The following is a 21,025-nucleotide window of genomic DNA, read 5'->3' as shown; positions in this document are numbered from 1 at the left end:
CGTGTGTCAGTGGCTCCGGTATGTGAGGAAACTGTCACCTCACGTACCGGAGCCACTGACGTGTGAAACCGGCCTAAATCAGGGTTTTGAGTTACATGAATTTTTTTTCGCAAAGTTTTTTTTTTATGTCACAATTTTAAAAAAATAAAATAAATAAATTAGTAATCTTGCAATTTTCACTGGGACGTTTTCAACAGGGCTGCTTATCACTAGAGGCAGGAGTTACAATGACAGGTAACACACTTATACACAGCTGCTAACACAGGATCCACCAGTCACAAAAGGAGATGTCACTGCTGACATTTCTCCCCTCCCTTGCACACCCTCAGTTGATGCTTCAAAGCAGGGTCAGAGTCTGCTTGTTGTAGCAGATTGTTGCATGCACGCCACTCAGTAGATGAAGGTGCTACAAAGAATATGAGTGCTTTTTGGAATCCTGGGGAAATCTTACTTTGGGTGACCATTAATTATAATTCTTCACAGTAGAGGGGAGGTAATGGCTTACAGACACCCAACTAGGACACAGTTCTAAGCAGGAGTTGATCACAGGGGTTTTATTCAAGCTTCTTTTCATCACACAAATTACTGTTTGTGAAACAATTCCCAGCATACTCTTAATATTGCTAAAGGTACTGTCCCCTTTAAGCAACGTTTTCCTAAGCTCCAAAACTAGCAAAAAAGTAACTTGGAGGTCTCCTGTGCGTTCTCAGAGGGGCTCCTTGTCTCTCCTCAGCGTCGTCTTCAAATCCTCTTCATGACTTGGAAGCACGCTATGACCGAGAAAATAATTTCCCGCCTTCAATCTGCCGGCCTGCACCACGTGACTGGCACAGGACTCAGGCGGCGCATGAGCAGTAAAAAGAAAAAAAAAGACGCGAGCCCGTGCTTTTGTTGGGCGGGGTTACGGACGAATGACGCCCACCTTATTACCTTGTCTGGTGACGTCACGGGTGGTCAGCTGCTTGTGTGTTTACAGCAGGAGGTGAGCGAGTGTGGGGGGACGCGCCGCTACGGAGCACCGACGGCAAACGCGGCCTCTCACCGAGCTCCACCGGGGTAAGACGCCGAGCCGTCCGGGGACGGTATAGTGCTAAACTCTGAAAGACGCATGCCATATGTATTGTGCTGCAGGCAGTCAGGACTTGTGTCCTGCAGGGGGCGCAGTGCAGTACTTCGTATTTGTAGCTACTGTCCCTAGCAAACGTATTCCTACTTGTGTCTCGGGGGGAGAGGCGGGCTTTTGTTTTTGGTGTGCTACGTATTTCCTGTCAGTGGTGGGGGTCGGTTCTCTTGTTTCCTGCAGGCCCCCTCCCCCGATGAGACATTGCACGGGGTCAGCATTTACTGCTCTAAATGACTTGTTATTCCCATTGTGTCCTGCAGGGGGAGCTCTATTTTATTGTTATTAGGTGGGGGGGGGGTGCAAGTCACTTGTTTGCCTTATTCCTCCCAGGGGGCACTGTACAGTTGTTTTCTACAGGGTGTTCCCCCATGCTCCCTGGGGGCGCTGTACAGTTGTTTTCTGCAGCCTGTCCCCTCTTCCCAGTGGACACTGTACAGTTGTTTTCTGCAGCCTGTCCCCTCTTCCCAGGGGACACTGTACAGTTTTTTTTTCTCTAGCGAGTCCCCCCTCCTCCCAGTGGACACTGTACAGTTGTTCTCTGCGGGGTTGTCCCCTCTCCTCCCAGGGGGCACTGTACAATTGTTTTCTGCAGTGTGTCCCCTCCCTCCTCCCAGGGGACACTGTACAGTTGTTTTCGAGTCCCCCCTTCTCCCAGGGGACACTGTACAGTTGTTTTCGAGTCCCCCCTCCTCCCAGGGGACACTGTACAGTTGTTTTCTGCAGTGTATGTCCCCCCCCCCCTCCCAGGGAGCACTGCACAGCTCCATCAACGGAAATGGTGCGAAGAATAAAGCAATGCACTTTTTTTTTTTTTTTACCATAAAAGTTTTCCTTGTGTAAAATAAGCAAAATATGAAAGAAAAAAATAATGTTCTATCACTGTAATCGACCTGGGCTGAAGAATAAAGCTGCCTTATGACCACACGGTGAACAGCGTAATAAAAAAAAAAAACTTCACGAATTGCTGTTTTTGTTCATTCTGCCTCCTAAAAATCGAAATAGAAAGCGATCAAAAAATGTTATGTGCCCAAAAATGATACCAAAAGAAACGTCAACTCTTCCCATGACTGCAGAAATGGAAATTACAGCTCTCAAAATATTTTTAGTGTGTAACAGCAGCCAAACCTAAAAAAAAAATATCTATCATCGCTGTAATCACACCGACCCGAAGAGTAAAGTCATTTAATTGCTTATACCGCACAAAGAATGGTGTCAGCAAAAAAAAAAAAAAGACAATTCTTGAGTGGTCTGGGCTTCAGCTTCTGGTTGATGTACCTGACAGCCTCGCTCTGACCTAGAGAAATCCCCCAGGGGAGTCCTGGGCAGTAACAGGTGTGGGCATCTCCTAGTGTCTCGTGCCCATGTATGATACTGCAGACAGTTGTGGGTGGCGCCGCGGGCCTTGCTTAATACGTTCTGCCCAGCTTAGCTTCTGGCTAGTTTTCAGAAGTCCTTGAAATCTTCTCTAGTCTATGATTATCTATTCACTGCTTTTATACTGTATATGGGACACAAAATGGGGAAAGCTCTAATCATCTTTATGGTCACTGGCATGTACTGGTGGTTCTACTCCTAAAACTGGTAAATATGTAGAATGCCAAATCCTGGCCTTTAAAGGTGTGCTCCAGCCTGGCAGTCTCACTCCTGTGATTGGGTGACATTTGGGACACTGATTCGGCTGTAGGTCCTGTTTCCTTTAGTGTTATAGACTTTGCCGTAGCTTGAGTGAGAGAGTATTTACCATCCATGCTTTTCCTAATCTGGCTTGTTGAAGGATTTGAGGTACAGTGGTGATTACCATAGCTAGAAAAATGGGGACTCTTCCATACAACGTTATGGGATCAGTTTTTCACTTGTCTTTATAGCATGTTTTGGCAAAATAAAATCCCCTCAGTGACTAGAAATAAGGCCTTCCAAAGTTTGTAGGCCCTGATTGTTTTGTTTCCCTCCTTAGGACTTAGAGGGAGGCCGCTGTGATAATAAAATGTACAGTAGGATTTAAGGTGTTAATCTATATCTCTCCTATAGTCCAGAAAAAAAAATTCGTGACCTGCTGTTGATTTGTTGAAACTGCCTCCCAAAGATCACTGTTATACTCGGTTCATATTTATTTTGGGCTCTACACCTGGGTTTCCTTGTTTAATCTCTGAGATGTGATTGAGATGGAACCCCATGCAGAAGATCCCCTATAATTGCGCAGTTTTATGGACCTCTGAAAAGGACACCACTGAACAGAGTCCAGAGTAACTCTGCTGCCCTATTATAGTGAATGGTTCCCTTAGGCTTTTCATCTCAATCGCGTCATTCAGAGATTTAGAAGAAAAATCCCTATGTAAGTGTTCAGAGTAGAGAGCAAGATAAATGTGATCCCAAATGTTATGTAAAATGTACCCAATAAAAGCTTCAGCTCAATACACAAAAAAGCAAGGAGGGGCCATGCATACCGGGATGGGGATGAGGAGGGCCATGCATACCGGGATGGGGATGAGGAGGGCCATGCATACCGGGATGGGGATGAGGAGGGCCATGCATACCGGGATGGGGATGAGGAGGGCCATGCATACCGGGATGGGGATGAGGAGGGCCATGCATACCGGGATGGGGATGAGGAGGGCCATGCATACCGGGATGGGGATGAGGAGGGCCATGCATACCGGGATGGGGATGAGGAGGGCCATGCATACCGGGATGGGGATGAGGAGGGCCATGCATACCGGGGAAGGGGATGAGGGGGGCCGTGCAGACCGGGATAAAGGGACAATTCATACCTGGCTTATACTTGAGTCAACAAGTTTTCCCATTTTTTTTTTTTTTTTTTTTTGTGGTAAAACTAGGTGTCTCAGCTTATACTCGAGTATATACTGTATTCCTTCGAGAAAACGATTGCAATTACATATGCTTTATTATACACCTGTTTATTTTCTTTGTGTGTATTAGAACAACACAATAAAAACTGGAAAAAAAAGGCAAATTGGACATACTTTCACACAAAAACCCCAAAATGGGCCACACAATATTGTCAAGCATGTGACGTTACGTACCTGTAGTAAGTAACCGGTGTGGGCAATATGAAAATCACACATTACGCCAGAGAAAAAGAGTGTATAAGTTGACTCAATCTTTGCATTGTGTGTCTGCCACACTAAGCATGGAGGACAGGAAGAGGAGTAGCAAAAACATGTACCGTATTTTTCCGACTATAAGACTCACTTTTTTTCCTCCAAATTTGGGAGGAAAGTGTGGGTGCGTCTTATAGTACGGATATAGCATGTGGGGAGGGGGGCAGCAGCCAGTGGGATCGCACTGTTACCCACTTCAGGATGTCCCGGCTGCCGGAATCAGCTTCTGGGGAAAGCACATGGCCCCGCTGATTAAGTGCAGTGAATATTTATTAGCTGCTCCCCGCCCACCGATCAGCTGAGCGGTGAGCCGGGAGCAGCAAATGAATGCTGCACTTAAGCAGCGACACACAGTTTCCCCAGCACTGATTCCAGGGAGAATCTGTGTGTCCGGGGGAGGAGGAGGCAGCAGCAGCAGGGGCCAGGAGATCGCTGCATACCTTCCTGTGCTGGACGCTGAGCTGTCTGGTGCACAGGGAGGACCTGTGATGATGTCAGGAGTGGGCGGGCTGGAGCATCTCATGGCAGCTCGGAGCCCTCCCTCTTCTGACATCATCACAGGTCCTTCAGGCTCCCCACTAGAATCTGCAGCTTCCTCTTATGTCCTGCGCTGTGGAAAGGCAACAACAACAGGGAGGGCTCTGTGTGTGTGCAGCCATGGGAGGCTCCAGCTTTTACCTCACCACAGGCTGGCTCCCACAATTAAGAGGTCAGTCTTTACAAAACACAATAAAGCACTCTGCCACTCCTTTGGTGAACTATAACTCCCAGCATGTCATAGGATCTGCAGGACATGCTGGGAGTTATAGTTCTCCCATGGGATTTTAAAGCAGCACTCCAGTGTTATTTTGCAGTGCTGGAGTGGTGCTTTCACTATAAGCCCTGTGCACCCATTCTTAGGGCTCATTTCCACATGCGAGGCACACGTCCGTATCTCGCATGTGGAAACCAAGCTGTGGAGCCGGCACTCCAGAGCGGAGCGTGCGACCGCATAGGAACACATGGAGCTGCACAGCTCCGCTCCAAAGTGCCGGCGCCAGAGCTTGGTTTCCACATGCGAGATACGGACGTGTGCCTCGCACGTGGAAATGAGCCCTTATACTCACCCTCCAGCGTCTTCATATCGTACTTCACAGACACCACACTGGTCCCGCAGCTTCCAACATAATAACATACTATTATATGTGGTGTTATTATATATAATAGTATGTTATTTATGTTATTAAATATTTTACCACATTTTTTTTGCTTCAAATATTTTTTTCCCTATTTTCCACCTCTAAAACCTGGGTGCGCCTTATAGTCCGGTGCGTCCTATAGTCCGAAAAATACGGTATATCAACAATCTCAAGGTTTCAGTGACCTTGATGTTCCTTTGTACACTGTGCGCATTATAATCTCAAGAAGTTTGCAACCCATGGCAATGTATCTAATCTCTCTGGACGTGGACGGCGGAGATAAATTGATGAAATGTTGCAATGCCAGATTGTCGCTGCCCCAACCAAGTTCCAAAGAAATTCAAGTTATCTTACAGGCTCAGGATGCATCCGTGTCAGCGTAAGCTATCCGCTGACATTTGAATGAAATGCTATGGTAAGGGACCCAGGAAGACCCCACTGCTGACATAAAGACATAAAAAAGCTAGACTACATTTTGCCAAAATCCTTCCGGGAAAGCATCTTGTGGACAGATAAGTCCAAGCTCTTTGCTAAAGCACATCTTTCCACTGCTTTATGAAAACAGAATGAGGCCTACAAAGAAAAGAACACAGAGCCTACAGTCAAATATGGTGGAGATTCAAAGATGTTTTGAGGTGGATTTGCTGCATCTGGCACTGGGTGCCTTGACTATGTGCAACGCATCATGAAATCTGAAGATTGCCGCCGACTTTTGGGTCGCAATATATTGCACAGTGGCAAAAGCTGGGTTTGTGTCCTGGGTCATTGGTCTTTCAGCAGGAAAATTACCCCAAACATACTTCAAGAAGCACCCAGAAATGGATTGAAACAAAGTGAAGTGACCAGCAATGAGTCCGGATCTAAATCCCATTGAACACCTATGGAGAGATTTTTAAAATTGCTCTTGGTAGAGGGCACCTTTCAGATATGAGAGACCTAGAACAGTTTGCAAAAGAAGTGGTCCAAAATTCCAGTTGAGAGGTGTAAGAAGCTTGTTGATGGTTATACGAAGCAATTGATTGCAGTTATTTATTCCAAAGGGTGTGCAACCAAATATTAAATTTAGGATGCCAACATTTTTGTCTGGCCCTTCTTTGTGTTTTGTGTGAAACGACGTGCAATTTGCCTTTTTTTCTCTTTTTTTTTGTGTTCCAATACACACAAAGGAAATAACCTTGTATAACAAAATGTGTTGTTGCAATAATTTTTGGATAGAAATAATTCAATTTCAAGAACAATTTCAAGGGTGGCAATGCTTTGGCCATGACTATATTTTGTGTGATATAAATATCTAGTTTAAGTTCATAAGAATTTTAAGTTTTAACCCCTTTACCCCCAAGGGTGGTTTGCACGTTAATGACCGGGCCAAGTTTTACAATTCTGACCACTGTCCCTTTATGAGGTTATAACTCTGGAACGCTTCAACGGATCCCAGTGATTCTGACACTGTTTTCTCGTGACATATTGTACTTCATGATAGTGGTAAAATTTCCTTGACATTACTTGAGTTTATTTGTGAAAAAAACAGATATTTGGCGAAAATTTTGAAAATTTTCCAACTTTGAATTTTCATGCCCTTAAATCACAGAGATATGTCACACAAAATACTTAATAAGTAACATTTCCCACATGTCTACCTTACATCAGCAGAATTTTGGAACAACATTTTTTTTTTGTTAGGGAGTTATAAGGGTTAAAAGTTGACCAGCAATTTCTCATTTTTACAACACTTTTTTTTTTTTTTTTTTTTTTAGGGACCACATCACATTTGAAGTCACTTTGAGGGGCCTATATGATAGAAAATACCCAAGTTTTACACCATTCTAAAAACTGCACCCCCTCAAGGTGCTCAAAACCACATTCAAAAGTTTATTAACCCTTCAGGTGTTTCACAGGAATTTTTGGAATGTTTAAAAAAAAAATGAACATTTAACTTTTTTTTCACATAAAATTTACTTCTGATCCAATTTGTTTTATTTTGCCAAGAGTAACAGGAGAAATTGGACCCCAAAAGTTGTGCAATTTGTCCTGAGTACGCTGATACCCCATATGTGGGGGGTAAACCACTGTGTGGGTGCATGGCAGAGCTCAGAAGGGAAGGAGCGCCATTTGACTTTTCAATGCAAAATTAGCTGGAATTGAGATGGGATGCCATGTCGCGTTTGCAGAGCCCCTGATGTGCCTAAACATTGAAATCCCCCACAAGTGACACCATTTTGGAAAGTTGACCCCCTAAGGAACTTATCTAGATGTGTGGTGAGCACTTTGAACCCCAAAGTGTTTCACTAAAGTTTATAACGCAGAGCCGTGAAAATAAAAAATCCTTTTTTTTCCACAAATTATTTTTTTAGCCCCCAGTTTTGTATTTTTCCAAGGTAACGGGAGAAATTGGACCCCAAAAGTTGTTGTCCAATTTGTCCTGAGTACGCTGATACCCCATATATGGGGGTAAACCACTGATTGGGCGCACGGCAGAGCTCGGAAGGGAAGGATCACCGTTTTACTGTATCAACGCAGAATTGTATGGATTGAGATCGGACATCATGTTGCTTATGCAGAGCCCCTGGTGTGCCTAAACAGTGGAAACCTCCCAATTCTAACTCCAACCCTAACCCCAACACACCCCTAAGCCTAATCCCATCCCTAATCATACCCCTAACCCCGACACACCCCTAACCCAACCGTAAACGTAATCCAAATTCTAGCCCCAACCCTAACTTTAGCCCCAACCCTAACCCTAATGGGAAAATTGAAATAAATACATTTTTTTTATTTTATTATTTTTCCCTAACTAAGGCGGTGATAATGGGGGGTTTGATTTACTATTCATAGCGGGGGTTTTTGTTTGGCAACTGTCACACACTAAAAGACGCTTTTTATTGCAAAAAAATATTTTTTGCGTTACCACATTCTGAGAGTTATAATTTTTCCATATTTTGGTCCACAGAGTCATGTGAGGTCTTGTTTTTTGCGGGACGAGTTGACGTTTTTATTGGTATCATTTTCGGGCACATGACATTTTTTGATTGCTTTTTATTCCAATTTTTGTTAGGCACAATGAACAAAAACCAGCAATTTGTGAATTTCTTTTGGGGTGGGGGGGCGCTTATACCGTTACTGCGTTTGGTAAAATTGATAAAGCAGTTTTATTCTTCGGGTGAGTACGAGTATTTTTTTTACAGTGTTCACTGAAGGTGTTAACTAGTGAGACAGTTTTACAGGTTGAGTCGTTACGGACACGGCGATACTAAATATGTGTACTTTTATTGTATTGGTTTTTTTATTTACATAAAGAAATATATTTATTGGAACAATAAATATATATATATATATATATATATATATATATATATATATATATATATATATATATATATATATATATATACCGTATTTTCCGGCGTATAAGACGACTGGGCGTATAAGACGACCCCCCAACTTTACCAGTTAAAATATAAAATCTTCTTAAAAGTCGGGGGTCTTCTTATACACCCTATGTCGTCTTATAGGGCCGGTGAATATGTGCCTTTTGGGGGGGGGGGGGGGGGAGTGATCCTGATGCCGAGGGGGCGTCTCACAGGAAAGCGAGTATCCCCCATTACCTTATCGTAGCGGTGCAGCGTGGGGGTCTCAGTGCTGGGAGTGGCGGCGGCGGCTGCTGTGCTCTGGTGCGGCGGCTGCTGTGCTCTGGTGCGGCGGCTGCTGTGCTCTGGTGCGGCGGCTCCTCTTCTGTGTGGGGCCTCTGTGCTGTGAGGTGGCGGTGGCGGCGGCATATCTTTATCCAGTTGGGGCTCCTCCGGCATCTCCTTAGCCCTGGAGGCCCCGCCGCAACTCCATCGGTGCAATGCAGCGGCCATTTTCCCGGAGGCAGCTCAATAGGTGCGATGCGGTGGCCTCCGGGAAAATGGCCGCTGCTCAGATTCAGATCTCGTCCCGAAATCTCGGGACACGAGATCTGAATCTGAGCAGCGGCCATTTTCCCGGAGGCCACCACATTGCACCGATGGAGTTGCGGCGGGGCCTCCAGGGCTAAGGAGATGCCGGAGGAGCCCCAACTGGATAAAGATACGCCGCTGCCGCCGCCACCTCACAGCACAGAGGCCCCACACAGAAGAGGAGCCGCCGCACCAGAACACAGCAGCCGCCGCCGCTCCCAGCACTGACACCCCCACGCTGCACCGCTAGGATAAGGTAATGGGGATTACTCACTTTCCTGTGAGACGCCCCCTCGTCATCAGGATCACTCCCCCTCCCCACCCACCATATACACCGGCGTACACGACGATTCCCGGCGTATAAGACGACCCCCGACTTTTAAGAAGATTTTCGGGGGTTAAAAAGTCGTCTTATACGCCGGAAAATACGGTGTATATATATATATATATATATATATATATATATATATATATATATATATATATATATATATATATATATATATATATATATATATATATATATATATATATATATATATATATATATATATATATATATATTAGGATTTTTTTTTTTTTTTACACATGTAAATATTTTTCTGTATACATTGTCCCAGTGTGGGACATAATAGTAAAGTGTCAGATCGCTGACCTGACACTTTGCAATGCACTGTGACAGATCTGCGATCTGACAGGCACAGCAGGAGGCTTGCCTATGCCGCCGGAACGCATGTTTGATCGCAGTGTTCCGGATATTAATGTGCCAGGAGCGGTCCGTGACAGCTGTGATAGTTCGCTGACACTCGGCTGCGCTCCCCTCGTGAGCGTGGCTGATCGCGTTAGACGTACTATCCCGTCGGTGGTCATACGGGCGCATACCTCCTCAACTTGATAGTACGTCTAATGTCAGAAAGGGGTTAAAATTGCTAATTTTTCAAATTTTTGTGTAAAGTTTTTTATATTTTTAGAAATAAGTTCAAATCCACAAAAATGAAGTACAATGTGTCCCGTAAAAACAATCTCCGAATCACTAGAATCCGTTGAAGCGTTTTTGAGTTATTACCACATAAAGCGACACTGGTCAGAATTGTAAAAAAATTGGCCCGGTCATGAGGGTGAAAACAGGCTGGGGGGGAAGGGGTTAAGGTGGGACACTTGGGCGTCTTTCTTTTTCCATCATAATCCATCGTTTTGTTAAAAAAAAAAAAAAAAAAACGGATCCAGCAAATGGTGTTTTTTTTTCTCATAGACTTGTATTAGCGACGGGTTGTGACGGATGGCCACACGTTTCATCCGACGTGCACTGGATCCGTCGTAAAATCTCTGTCCATCGGGCGGAGACAATGCACAGCGGAACTTTTTTTCTGTGCGTCGGAAAATTGCTCGGCGACGGATCCTGCACCGCCTGTCGTTGGCTATAATGGAAGCCTATGGACGCAGGATCGATGACTGTGAAAAGCAGGAATCCAGCAACGGATGCCGTCTTTTCAAACTGAGCATGTGTGGAAGAATTTCCCGTCAGGGAAATTCTCTTTCGCTCTCTTTTTTTTTTATTATTGATGCTGCCTATGCAGCATCAATAGTAAAAAGATATAATGTTAAAAATAATTAAAAGAGAATAAAAAATCGTGATATTCTTACCTTCCGGCGTCTCCCTCAGCCTTCCCGATGCTGCTGGCAGCTCCCGTTCCCAGTGATGCATAGCGAAATGACCCGATGACGTAGCGGTCTAGCGAGCATCGGCAAGGCTGCGGGTGCTGCGCGGGACGCCGGAAGGTAAGAATATCCCGATTTTTATTTTTTATTATTTTTATCATGGGTTGTGTTGTGTATTCGTTTTCGCAGCGAAAAACCTCAGCGAAGACGCATACACAACGTGTGCACATAGCCTTCTAGGATGCACTGGAACCGTCAAAAAAACGGCTCCAGTGCATACGTTTTTTACAATCGGCACAGCATCCGTCTTTTCAACATTTTGGCGGGTTGTGACTGATTGTAAAAAATGGAAGTGTGAAAGGGGTCTTAGAGATAGAGAATAGTGGATGTGGGGATCGCCTCTACTGGAGGTAACTGGAGATTTGCAAAGAATAATCTGAGAATCTTTAGAAGTCTTTATTTATAAATATTTATTTATTTTTGTATTTGACCAACCTTTTTAAAATTTTACATGGGATTTTAAAATTAGAAACACAATGGACAAAAAAGACAACATGGCAGAGTTGATAAATACAGGCAGCAGAGTCCAATACGTAATGTATAGTGCTGATGTTTTACAGGAATGGCACATAAACGCACAGTGATATAATTGCAAGATTTGATACATGTATAAGTACAGGTATATTCTTAATACACCAGGTGGTGTGGTAGGTGAGCAAGTGTCAGTGTCTTGCAAATACCTAAATTCTCAATGATGTTATTGCAAGACACGGACACTGCACATCACCCCCATCGTTTGCTGAAACAGGAGCACAAGCTTGCAGCTGTCAAAAATCAAGAAGCAAAGGCTCAGCGCTCCCACTCCGTAGTTTCAGTGATTTGATGGCTTTGAATGCACTTGTTCCTCTATCGATCAAACTTATCGTCACCATGGCATGTCAGTACCTAGCTGGAACGTTTTATTGGGGTTCAGGTTTGAAAGATTTCCAAACTAAGCGCCAAAATACTGCAGCAATAAGTCTCAATGTTTCCAAATGCTAGAATTCTGTTGATCCAGGACTGTAGTGTGATACTTTTGATTGCAATGTTTGCAGATAACACTGGAAATACAAGGATGACTATGAGATCTTTCACTCATTTATTATGTGAATGCTTTTTTTTTCCCTCTCAAAAGCTGTATAAGATCTATAGTAAAAGAAAAAAAATGGGAGGAGCGGTGAGTGCAGGCGAGGATAACGATGACCTGATTGACAACCTATTGGATTCTCATTACATCCGTTCCGAATGGGTGGAGAATGCCTTTCGTGCCGTTGACCGGGCAAATTACTACCTGGATGAATATAAGGAAATCGCATATAAAGACTTGGCCTGGAAGCACGGCAATATCCATCTGTCTGCCCCCTGCATTTATTCCGAGGTCATGGAGTCGCTGGAGTTACAGGCAGGACAGTCCTTCCTGAATTTGGGCAGTGGTACTGGATACCTGAGTACTATGGTGGGACTTATCTTAGGTGAGTAACTCCAGCATTTCTTTGTTGTTTTAGTTTACCGGGTTTTTCTTTTATAGTACGTTGCCTTTGCTGTATGTGAACATAAACCTTTTCATTAAGGCTACGTTCCCACTATGTGCTTTTGGTGAGGTTTTTGAGGTTACACATTTTCTGCACCCATTAAGTAAAATGGACTACTTGCGTTTTTTCGAAAATACACCGTGTAAAAACTCATTGTGGGAACGTAGCCTTACACCTAAAGGCTAAAACCTTTAGTTGTTCAAGCAGGCCTAGAGCCCTGAGGGTTTAGTCACAAGGTAATTGCGTAGGCTAGACATAGGCAAATTTATTTGAGTGGAATTGAATTCTTCTAAAATTTTAGATCCTGGAGAATACAGATTGTTTTGTAATTTGCTTCCTTTCAATTCATAAAGCGGTGACATGCGGCTGTCATCTTGCTGAACAGTAGAAGGCTGGCAACGGGTTAAAAAAAAACAAAAAAAAAAAACTCGCCTCTCGGGCTGCCCACTGTCCAATCCTCTGCTCTTCCATTACGTTGCATCATTTATTTATTCATTTATTTCAGGTCCAGTATTCACTCTAAGGCCGAGGTCACACTTGCGAGTGTGATGCGAGAAACTCGCGGATCAATACCTGGCACTGCCGCCAGCACTCGGAACCGGAGTGTACGGCTGCATGTATTTCTATGCAGCCGCACACTCTAGTGCCGGGTATTGATGCGAGAGACTCGCATCACACTCGCTAGTGTGACCTCGGCCTAAGGCTATGTTCACACGGTGCGGTTTTTGCTGCGGATCCGCAGCGGATTTGGCGCTGCGGATCCGCATCAGTTTTCCATGCAGGGTACAGTACAATGTTACCCTATGGAAAACAAAAACCGCTGTGCCCACTTTCCTTTTTTCGACTGGAAAATCCGTGCGGATTTTCTGCGGAAAAAAAGAAGTACCATGTCAATTCTTTCTGCGGATTCCGCAGCAGTTTACCACCTGCACCAATAGGAAAGTGCAGTTGGAAAACCGCAGTGGAATCCGCAGTAGAAACCGCACAAAAAACCGCAGTGAAAATCACCGCGGTTTTGCTCTGCGGGTTTTGCAAATCCGCTGCGGAAAAATCCGCAGTGGAATCTGCAACGTGTGAACAAGCCCTAAGCCAGAGTTTCCGATTGTGAGCAGGCCACGGAGTTAACTGCAAATAACTCTGGGACTTAGGCTACTTTCACACTAGCGTCGGGAAAGACCTGTCGCTGTGCGTCGGGCTGACGTTCCCGACGCTAGCGTGGTCTCCGCCGCACAACGGGGGCAGCGGATGTATTTTTCCAACGCATCCGCTACCCCATTGTGAGTTGCGGGGAGGTGGGGGCGGAGTTCCGGCCGCGCATGCGCGGTCGGAAAAAGCGGACCGTCGGGAGCAAAAAACGTTACATGTAAGGTTTTTCTCTCCCGACGCTCCGCTAACACACGCCCAAGCGTCGCAAAACGGACGCGACGTTTGTCAATGCGTCGCAAATGCGTCGCTAATGTTAGTCTATGACGAAAAAACGTATCCAGCAAGAACTTTTGCTGGATGCGTATTTTCGGCAAAACGACGCATTTGCGACGTATTGCAGTTAACGCTAGTGTGAAAGTAGCCTTAGAGTGAAAAGAGTCGTGGAGGACCAGCTAGGGAGCCGCCGGAGAGAAGAGCAACCACTGTATTCTTATTTTTACATCTCACGTTCATCATGACCCCAGGGCTTATTAAGGGATATTAAATTTGTTGAGAATGTCTTCTTTATAAATCGAATTTCCCGATAAAATCCAAACAAATGGGCCAATTTGACTTTTGTCTGATTTGCTCATCTCTAGCGTAGGTAGAAGCCACAATTCTCAAGTCCAGGACAGCACAGACTGACTATATAGATTACATGCATTGGGATCATTGTATGGTACATATGTAACAATCACTAAGGGCAAGCAGCGATATTGGAAAGTGTCGGTCCTTATTTTCCATTGATTAGATATTCTTTTCAGACAGTACGTTGGATGAATTAGTACTGGATAGCACTGACTGTAACAAAATATAGAATATTATTTGAGCAAATTGATCCAAACTAGAAGGGTAGACAGACAATCGGTCTAATTGGAGCTGCTGTCCCTCTCGATTTCCCACAGCAGCTCTTTTATTGTATTGCATATAGAATCTGTTTTTAGATTTATTTATTTATATTTTTTTTTGAGAAGTTAAATCCCAATGCTGACCGAAACATGCTTTTTCTCTAACTTCAGGACCTTTTGGAATGAACCACGGAGTAGAGATTCATCCAGACGTCATTGAATTTGCAAAAGAAAAGCTGGATCAATTCATCCGCACAAGCGACAGCTTTGACAAGTAAGACTACTGTCTATGGCCTATAGGGTTCCAGATTTATAGGAGCATTGGCTGTAAACCACATTGGTAGTGCTCTGTTCACATTCCCATTTAGAACATTCCAAATGTCTGTTACGTTTTAGGATCAGTAAAAAACTGAATTTAATGTCCCAAATGGATGAGTTCCATAACCAATGTAAACGGAAGCAGAGTGTCCCTATTGATTATTATGGGGTCTGTTTGGGGTCTATTTCTCTGTTTTTAGATCGAAGGGGCTTGATGCCCTTTTTTTTTTTTTTTTTTTCTTCTGTTTTAAAAACATTAACGCAACCGACCTCATAATCAATGGGGCCGCTCCGCTGTTGCTTGCATCAGTTACACAATGCATCTGTAATGGACATTTAATTCTATTTGTCTGTTTTATAAAGCAGGACAGACAAATGACATGTCCATATGTAAACGTGAAGGCGATACGGATACGTGTATGTCCTGTGCCATCTATAAAACTATTTACTATACAGTACCTAATAACAGTGGTTGGAGGTCGTCCTCTCTGGCACCATCACTGGTTCTTACTACTCGATCGAAAACTGACTGCTGAATAAAAACATTTTTTTTTTCTTTTTAACGGTTTTCATGTATGTCTTCCTCCACAAGGTTTGACTTTTGTGAGCCGTCCTTTGTGGCTGGGAACTGTCTGGAAATCGCACTCGAATCCTTGGCTTACGATCGCGTGTACTGTGGAGCCGGAGTACAGAAAGAACATGAAGAATATATGAAAAACCTGCTGAAAGTAGGCGGCATCCTCGTCATGCCACTTGAAGAAAAGGTAGTCGTTTCGGAATTCTGCCCTGATTGACTTCTGTAACAAAATATCAAGACGTTAAAGATCCATGTTTTTCCTGATACAGAGCTTCCAACGTAATTTATTTTTTCTTAGGAAATATGGGTGTTTTTGCAGTTAACCCTTATTATAAATACTGTTCATTATCAAGAACGGTGGGATTTTTAATTTGTATTGTGTGCTGCAGATTTTTCCATTGAATTGAGAATTTAGAAAATGAATGATCAGTGCTGTGAGAGAAGGAAGCTGATTTCTCTGATAAGATATATTGCAAAGTATCTTATTTTATATGGTCTTTTGATTTATGAAATTAAATATAAAATGACGGTTATTCTTTAAGTTCAGGACAGCGATGAGAGCATACATACTGGTGGTCTGAAGAGTCAATCAGTAGCAGACCATTTTCTCTAGGAGGCAGGAAAGTGGCACGCTCCCGAAGACTATACGAGGACGTCTTTTTGGAATTAGATCTCAAGACTTTTGATATTTGTCTGATTTAAAAAAAATAAATAAAATATGGAACTGCAAGCACTGATGTACAAGGTTTGGGACAGCTTTTGTTTCCTCCCCTATGTATTAGTGCTTGCAGCTCTACTTCCACCTTGTGCTCATCAGAATAAGGCTGGAGTCACACACAATGTATGAAAAATCTGTCCGATTTTGTCTGCTGAGAATCGCACAAATGTTCTCCGTATGGTGATCCGTATGTCATCCATGTGCAATGCCAGGATGCTTTTTTTCTCATCCGTATGGTGAGATTTTCTCACACTCCTGCAAAATGAGCAAATAATGGCTGAGCCATTCCTGTCACCTGCCCAATGCCTGAGAATTTCTCGCAAGTCACACTGATGATCCGTGTGCTGTGCGATTTTTTTTTTTTTTTTTTTTTTTTTTTTTTATTATTATTTTTTTTTTTTCCCCTCGCCACCATAGACTTGCATTGGCGTTTCTCAGTTGAGATACGCAGACAAGCGCAGCATGCTGAGATTTCACTCGCAAGTATAATACGGACGAGAAAAAAACGGATGATGGGAGCTGCCCCACAAATTAACATTGGTCCGAGTTCTATGCGAATTTTTATCGCATAGCACTCGTCCATATTACAGACAAGTGTGACCCCGGCCTTACTGTCTTGAAGGAGGCTGGCCTATGCATCAGCCATGCTAGAGAGGGAGGTGGCTTAGCTGTTGAAAAGACACAACCGTGTATATTAATTGATTGCGTTGTGGCTGTTTGTTGTAAGGGCTTTTATTTGATCTTTTTTTTTTTTTCTTCGATTCCCCTTTTATGCAGCTTACAAAGATAACTCGCACAGGTCTAACAAGCTGGGAGACCAAGAAGATCCTGGCTGTGTCATTCGCTCCTCTAGTGCAACCAAGTAAAATGATAACTGGAAGGAGACACCCGCTCCATCTGCGTAAGTGCGGTTACAGATGTGTGAGGGTTTTTGTTTGTTTTTTTCCCTTCTTCCCCTGTCTTCGTTAAAGGGCATTTATAGTTAAAAGGTGGGAAAACAAAAAACGAAATGACTACTTGGTAAACTATAGATATAGTGCAGATATTATCCACCCTGTATCTGTGGTTTATTCACAGAAATTGCTCTTCTGTCACTTCACAGCCACAAGTGACACCTGATAGACTGAACCTTTGACTGAAAAGCCTCCAGTGCAGATGTGAACACAGCCCAAGTTGTCTTAAAGGAGTATTCCCATCTCCAATATACTATCCCAATATGCAATAGGTGTGATTAATAATATTAGCGAATACCTCCAATTAGAATTGTAGTATAGTTGTTCTATGTTGCTTACCCCGTGTGCAGGCATTGCAGTAGCTTAAGTATCCATGGTTATGACCACTCATATAGTGACAGTTGCTAGTGGTTGTAATCATGGATACCTAAGCTACTGCAATACCTGCACAATTTGTTAAGCGACATAGTTAATCAGAAGGACTATATTATATTTTTAAATGGATGTTTGCTATTATTATTACTACTACCACACCTACTACATTTTGAGATATGATTTTGTAGATGGGAATACTCCTTTACATTCTTTGCCTCCTTTTTAGCTGTTGCATATCCCCTCCCTTCCTATTATACACCCCATTATATTTTATGTAGAGCCTTTGGGCTACTGGATGAGGAGGAAAATGACCCTTTCACATTTCTATTCATAAAATGAACAACATGGTTGAATCTATTTGCATCCAATATTGAGTTATGTAACAAATTCTATGAGCTGCACTGAACCTTCTAGTCATAAATTGAATCCAGCTTCTTTCTTTCCTTAGCTCCTCCAAACGTGCGCTCACTTCAAGAGTTGGCTCGGTTTGCCATCAGGAAGCATATTAGGAATATCCTGAAACGGCCGTCAAACCACAGAAGCGCTACTCCACACGACCTGCACAAACCTCGCTTGAGACGGAGTCGGCGGCACCAAAAGGAGACCATAGACTTTCTGGACCAAGACGTGTTTGACAGCCGCACTCCAAACCCCTTTGACGACAACAACAATTACGACGACGTGGAGGAGGCGGCACAGCGAGTCGTCAATGGTACAAAGTCAGACCCTCCTGTTAATTTTCTCCGAAAGAAGATCCTGAGCCTGCCTCTTCCAGATCCTCTGAAATGCTATCTACTCTACTACCGTGAGAAATAAACTCCAGGACAATATGGCTGCTGGCTGTCGTGACTCATTTTTGATTTTTTAACCCTGAAACTGACTCATCTGGTCTTATGGGGAAGATGGCCAGACCTGCTGCCCGTTTTGACCATCATTTCTCTTTATTTTCAGTTGTCAGAGCAACCAGGGAATACTTTTCCTAGAATCCAAAATGTTCGGTGTCTTTGGCAAATCTTTCCATTGTTGGCGTAAGTAAGGAACTGAGTACTCTTCTCTTGAAGACCCGAGCAGTCCTTGATAAGCACAACTTTTTATTTTTTCCCCATGTTCCGCACTTAGTATAGCATTAGGTCATAGACACAGAGTATCTAAAGTGTTTTATCCGAAGCACCATGTGATATTTAGGTACTACTGCGTCCTATGCTTGGACATCCACCAGAACTTAATTTTGCATTCTGCCTAGATGTTGCCCTAGACTTCCATTCGGAGGCCTCAGTGATGGAGCAATCCTTTATTACAGATAATGGATAAAACATTTAATAGAAATAATAAGCTGTTTATTTCGGGTAAGCATGATGGAGCTTCATATGCCTTGGTTGTAGCATTACATGGCTGACGTCACGCAAACTATGCACTATTTTTCAAGTGAGATTTTTTTTTCTATACTGGATCATTCTGCAAGTACCGGTATCCGTCATTGAATACATAATCTACAATGTCAGTGTGAATACTTCTGCCTTGTACCTTCTGAGAATGCCGGGCAGAGCAGCCTATCATTCAGAAGGCGCACATGTCCTATATGATGCCATTCCGAATCTAGAGGACTGAAAAGGGTTGTAAACAGCTGTTGTCTCCCCCTGGTGGCTCAAGCTTAGAATGACAGCATGACTTCTATGTATATATTTGTATTTTTATTTGTTGTTTGTTGTTTTTTTTAATGAAAAGTGCTGAATAGCTTATTGGACTTCACAGATCCCAATAAGACACAATGTACACTTGATGAGGTAATCATTGCTTATGTACTTTACCCAAGAAGTGAATTGGAGATTAAACTGCTTTTCCATTTACAGTAAAGTTGTCTTAAGATACTATGTTGTATAAAAAAAAAGATATAAATAAAATTGTCCCTTACTCACCCTTTCCGGGTCCAGTGCTGAGTTTAGTTAGCAGGTGTCTGTTGTTATCTGCAATGATGACATCACATAGAAAGTGCTGCAGCCAAGCAGCTGTATCCATGAATACGACACAAGCCGCTAAGCTTGCCGATTACCTGAAGCGCTGTTGACGGGACGTCCACACTGCAGACAATAGACAGCTGGAGCAGCAACGGACTCTGCATGGATTTGGAAAGAGGGAGGAAAAAAAATGCTGTTCTTGAATGACAGACTCCCTGGCAGAGAGGATTTTTCTGAAAACAGCCCTTTGACCTGAATTGTGTATAATCAACAAATCAATGCAGCCTGCTGTACTTGGTTGTGACCACAAGGGGGCCCTAGATTACATGGCTATATACTGTGGACAGTAGGTCAGCACAGCCTGCCATACTCCAGTACAGCTGCCTTACATTCTTGGGGGTATTAGGCAATTCAGTAGTGTGTTGTGCTGAAGTTCAGCCACAAGGGGGAGCTTTAAAACTAACTATTGTGTGACCTTATGTTTAGCATATCATTATGCTACATCCAGCCTCTGTAGGGGTTCATCTATGAGTGAGGGTGTGCTTTGTCAGTAGAAGTGCTTTGTCAATTGTGTTAAAAGCCGTTTTGTGTGAGTCACCGGTATGGTTTAAGGTATCTAGAAATAAAGCAACAAAAAAAGTCTGCTCTGGGCAGTATTTAATGTGGTTGAAAGGGACCTAACATGTTATGTTATCAACCTTTAAGTTCTTTCATACTTAAAGGGGTTGAACAAATTTGGGAGCAATTTTTTTTTGTTCAATCTGACATTTTTAAGCTCCTCTCAGCTCCTATGATATGGCCACATACTAAATTAAAATTGCATTAGCCGGAACCAAAAAAGCCTCTAAAAGCCAAACGCTGCAAAATTTGTAATTAAACCTAATAGCATAAGTTATTTTGTTTGTTCAAAATACATGCATTAAGTTACACACAAAACAATTGACCCCCAAAGCAAGCCAACCCTTTTTAGGTTAAGCCTTTAATATGTGAGTACTTAAGGGGCAATGGCGGTAATTGTCCACATCCCTTGATGCCATGGAGAACAGCACGGTGTTGTGGTGAAGTGGTTTAGGTAAACTTCTCCTTTTGCCGTTTGGGTTCGACTCATTATAAGGCTTCAGTGCCAAATGGCAGTTTTGTTTTTTTTAAATTTCTTCTATTTGTGCTGTTTGGTTAATATTGACTTTACAACTTGTGTGCTGTATTACTTGTGCTAATATTTTTTTGTTTGTATATTTTATGTAGCCTTTAAATATAAATGTGGTTTTTTTTCTACCCTTTTCTTTTGTATCAGTGTCTTTTTTTTAATAGATTTCTGAGAATGAGATACAGGCTGCTCCTTAGGCTAGGTTCAGATTGCGTTAGTGCAATCCGTTTAGCGCGAGCGCTAGCGGATTGCGCTAACGCAATGTCTTTTTCGGGGCCGCGTTCAGGGGTCGCGTTAACGTCCCCGCTCTCGCAGATCCCCGATCTGCGAGAGCGGGGAACGGACCTCTGGCGCGCCGCGGACG

General features: G+C 43.3%; 1 protein-coding gene and 1 non-coding gene across 3 annotated transcripts; both read left to right on the top strand.

The window, feature by feature from the left end:
• The first annotated feature begins 864 nt into the window (after nt 1-864).
• On the top strand, nt 865-20,794 carry PCMTD2 (protein-L-isoaspartate (D-aspartate) O-methyltransferase domain containing 2). 2 transcript variants are annotated; one of them, XM_077252951.1, is made up of 6 exons: nt 865-982; nt 12,189-12,525; nt 14,790-14,892; nt 15,529-15,700; nt 17,009-17,132; nt 18,008-20,794. In XM_077252951.1, the coding sequence occupies exons 2-6, from the start codon at nt 12,219-12,221 to the stop codon at nt 18,373-18,375; spliced, it is 1,074 nt and encodes a 357-aa protein (XP_077109066.1). In that variant the 5' UTR covers nt 865-982; nt 12,189-12,218; the 3' UTR covers nt 18,376-20,794. The 2 variants fall into 2 exon arrangements, with proteins under 2 accessions (XP_077109066.1, XP_077109067.1); XM_077252952.1 differs by having other exon boundaries at nt 894-1,056.
• On the top strand, nt 2,367-2,506 carry LOC143770866 (small Cajal body-specific RNA 16). Its single transcript, XR_013214774.1, has one exon.
• Nucleotides 20,795-21,025: the final 231 nt, after the last annotated feature.

The sequence above is a fragment of the Ranitomeya variabilis genome, chromosome 4, assembly GCF_051348905.1.
Source record: "Ranitomeya variabilis isolate aRanVar5 chromosome 4, aRanVar5.hap1, whole genome shotgun sequence".
Taxonomy (NCBI): domain Eukaryota; kingdom Metazoa; phylum Chordata; class Amphibia; order Anura; family Dendrobatidae; genus Ranitomeya; species Ranitomeya variabilis.
Note: the sequence above shows the minus strand (reverse complement) of the source record. Positions and strands in the feature narration are given on the sequence as shown.